This window comes from Octodon degus, unplaced genomic scaffold (assembly GCF_000260255.1).
Source record: "Octodon degus isolate 3935 unplaced genomic scaffold, OctDeg1.0 scaffold00093, whole genome shotgun sequence".
NCBI classification, from domain to species: domain Eukaryota; kingdom Metazoa; phylum Chordata; class Mammalia; order Rodentia; family Octodontidae; genus Octodon; species Octodon degus.
Window position 1 is genome coordinate 3254276 of NW_004524669.1, and position 2739 is coordinate 3257014.

The window sequence follows — 2739 nt, forward strand, 5'->3', positions numbered from 1 at the left end:
CCACTTAAACAACTGAGCTAAGGGGCAGGCCCCTTCAATGACCTTTTAAATGGATTCATCTAATATAATTATGTTTTACATAGCCCTACATAACTACTACTTTGAGAACTCTTTATTCTTTATCCAGGACCACACAGCAACTTCTCTGGCTTTCTGGATTATGGTCTTTGTTATTTTCTACATGCTCTGTCTGGAGGTGTTAGAATATTTTGAGTTTGTATAATCGGAAAATATTTTACTTTTAGTTTTCAAGGTATATTTGCTAGGTATAAAATTCAATGAAGCCCGCCTCCCGGGCTCAGCGGGCGCGGCGGCCCCGATAGTCCCACCACCTGCTCCACGCGCAGGCTGAGGCGCCGCGGCCCGCGCCCTCCCGGGAAGGAGGTGGAGGCAGCCGGAGGCAGAGGCGGAGGCGTTGCGGGGAGGAGGGACGGGCAGGCAGTCGAGCCGGCGCTGGGCAGAGGAGCGGGCGGGCTGCCGCAGACTCTTGAGTTGGCTAGAAGAAGAGAAGGAAAAGATAGGATACCTCTGAAGGCCTGCGAGCCAAACAGTGACATGAGCATCAGAAAACCTCATGGTATCACTACGACATCTGGGAATTTTTCAGCAGTGATTTTTGTGGTTGACTTGACTCACCTACACCGCGAACATGCTGGATGATTGAAGCAGCAGGATTAAGTAACGGGGAGAACTGTAAATGGTCTGATATTTTAGCCTTCATCCAGTCTACAAGTGGGAAGCTGGGCCATCAGCTGAGATTGAAGATGTGGGTGGAAGCATTTACAGGTGTGAGAAAAGGTGAACAGTTGTGTGAAATGACCAGTGAAAATGGAGAGAGAGAACGGGCCAAGGAAACAGGAGTTTGGTTTCCAGGCAATTAGGAGTCACCTGAACTTTAAAATGGCTCCAAAAGTTAAATGAAGCTGGAAAAACACATAGATGCAGCATTGAAGACTCTCCAGATGTTTGGGGATAATATTCCAGAGAGAAAATTGATCCCTGTGGATTAACTAACTAGTCATAACGAAGAAAATTAGTCTTAAAACCTTCCGGAAACCTTTTAACTTGAATAAAAGTAAGGAAGACACTGATTTCATGGTAGTATAGCAACCGTCAATAGCCAGTGATTTTGGAAAAGATGATGCCTTGTTTGGTAGCTGCTATGGTAAAGATGTGGCTAGCTGTGATATCAACAGTGAAGACGAAAAAGGTGGAAAAAACAGATCAAAAAGTGAAAGCCTGATGGGTACCTTGAAAAGGCGGCTTTCTTCCAAGCAGAAGCCAAAGGGCAAGGGCAGGACACCGTCTGGAAGCTGTGCTGATGAGGACACCTTCTCTTCTTCCTCAGCACCCATTGTGTTCAAAGATGTCAGAGCGCAGAGGCCAGTCAGGTCTACTTCCCTCCGCAGTCATCACTACAGCCCCACACCCTGGCCTCTCCGGCCCACAAACTCTGAGGAGACTTGCATCAGAATGGAGGTGAGAGTCAAAGCCTTGGTTCACTCTTCCAGCCCAAGTCCTGCATTAAATGGTGTTCGAAAGGATTTTCATGACCTTCAGTCTGAAACCGTATGCCAAGAGCAAAATAATTCTCTTAAGAGTTCTGATTCTCCTAATGGAGACTTGCATCTCCACCTGGATGAACATGTGCCTGTAGTTATTGGACTTATGCCTCAGGACTACATTCAGTATACTGTGCCTTTAGACGAGGGGATGTATCCTTTGGAAGGATCACGTAGCTATTGCCTGGACAGTTCTTCACCCATGGAAGTCTCTACACTTACTCCTCAAGTGGGAGGTAGCTCTTTTGCTGAAGATGAGAATCAGGTAGACCAGGACCTAGTAGTTGCCCCAGAGATCTTTGTGGATCAGTCTGTGAATGGTTTGTTGATTGGCACCACAGGGGTCATGTTGCAGAGCCCCAAAGCAAGTCATGATGATGTCCCTCCACTTTCACCTTTGCTACCTCCAATCCAGAATAATCAAATCCAAAGGAACTTCAGTGGACTCACTAGCACAGATGCCCATGTGGCTGAAAGTGTGCGTTGTCATTTGAATTTTGATCCTAACTCTGCTCCTGGGGTTGCAAGAGCATACGACTCTGTGCAAAGTAGTGGTCCCATGGTTGTGACAAGCCTTACAGAGGAGCTGAAGAAACCTGCAAAACTAGGATGGTACTGGGGACCATCACACGCTGGGAGGCCGAAGGGAAGCTAGCAAACGTGCCAGATGGTTCTTTTCTTGTTCGGGATAGTTCTGATGACCGTTATCTTTTAAGCTTAAGCTTTCATTCCCATGGTAAGACACTTCACACTAGAATTGAGCACTCGAATGGTAGGTTTAGCTTTTATGAACAGCCAGACGTGGAGGGACATACAGCAATAGTGGATCTAATTGAGCATTCAATCAGGGACTCTGAAAATGGAGCTTTTTGTTATTCAAGGTCTCGGTTGCCTGGATCTGCAACTTACCCTGTCAGACTGACCAATCCAGTGTCTCAGTTCATGCAGGTGCGTTCTTTGCAGTACCTGTGTCGTTTTGTTATATGTCAGTATACCAGAATAGACTTGATTCAGAAACTGCCTTTGCCACACAAAATGAAGGATTATTTACAGGAGAAGCACTACTGAAAGGTCGAGAACCCTACATCTTGCACTTTGGGGAAAAATAAAAGAGATTGAAATACAGTTTACAAACTTTCATTGCCATCAGAATACTTTGCTGCCATAACTATTTTAG

The 2739-nt window shown here is 46.0% G+C and overlaps 1 protein-coding gene across 1 annotated transcript; it reads left to right on the forward strand.

Annotated features, from left to right (window-relative positions):
- The first annotated feature begins 656 nt into the window (after nucleotides 1-656).
- On the forward strand, nucleotides 657-2630 carry LOC101580115 (suppressor of cytokine signaling 6-like). Its single transcript, XM_012516132.1, is given in 3 exon segments — nucleotides 657-786; nucleotides 1019-2185; nucleotides 2188-2630. Coding segments are annotated over 3 exon segments (1740 nt in total).
- Nucleotides 2631-2739: the final 109 nt, after the last annotated feature.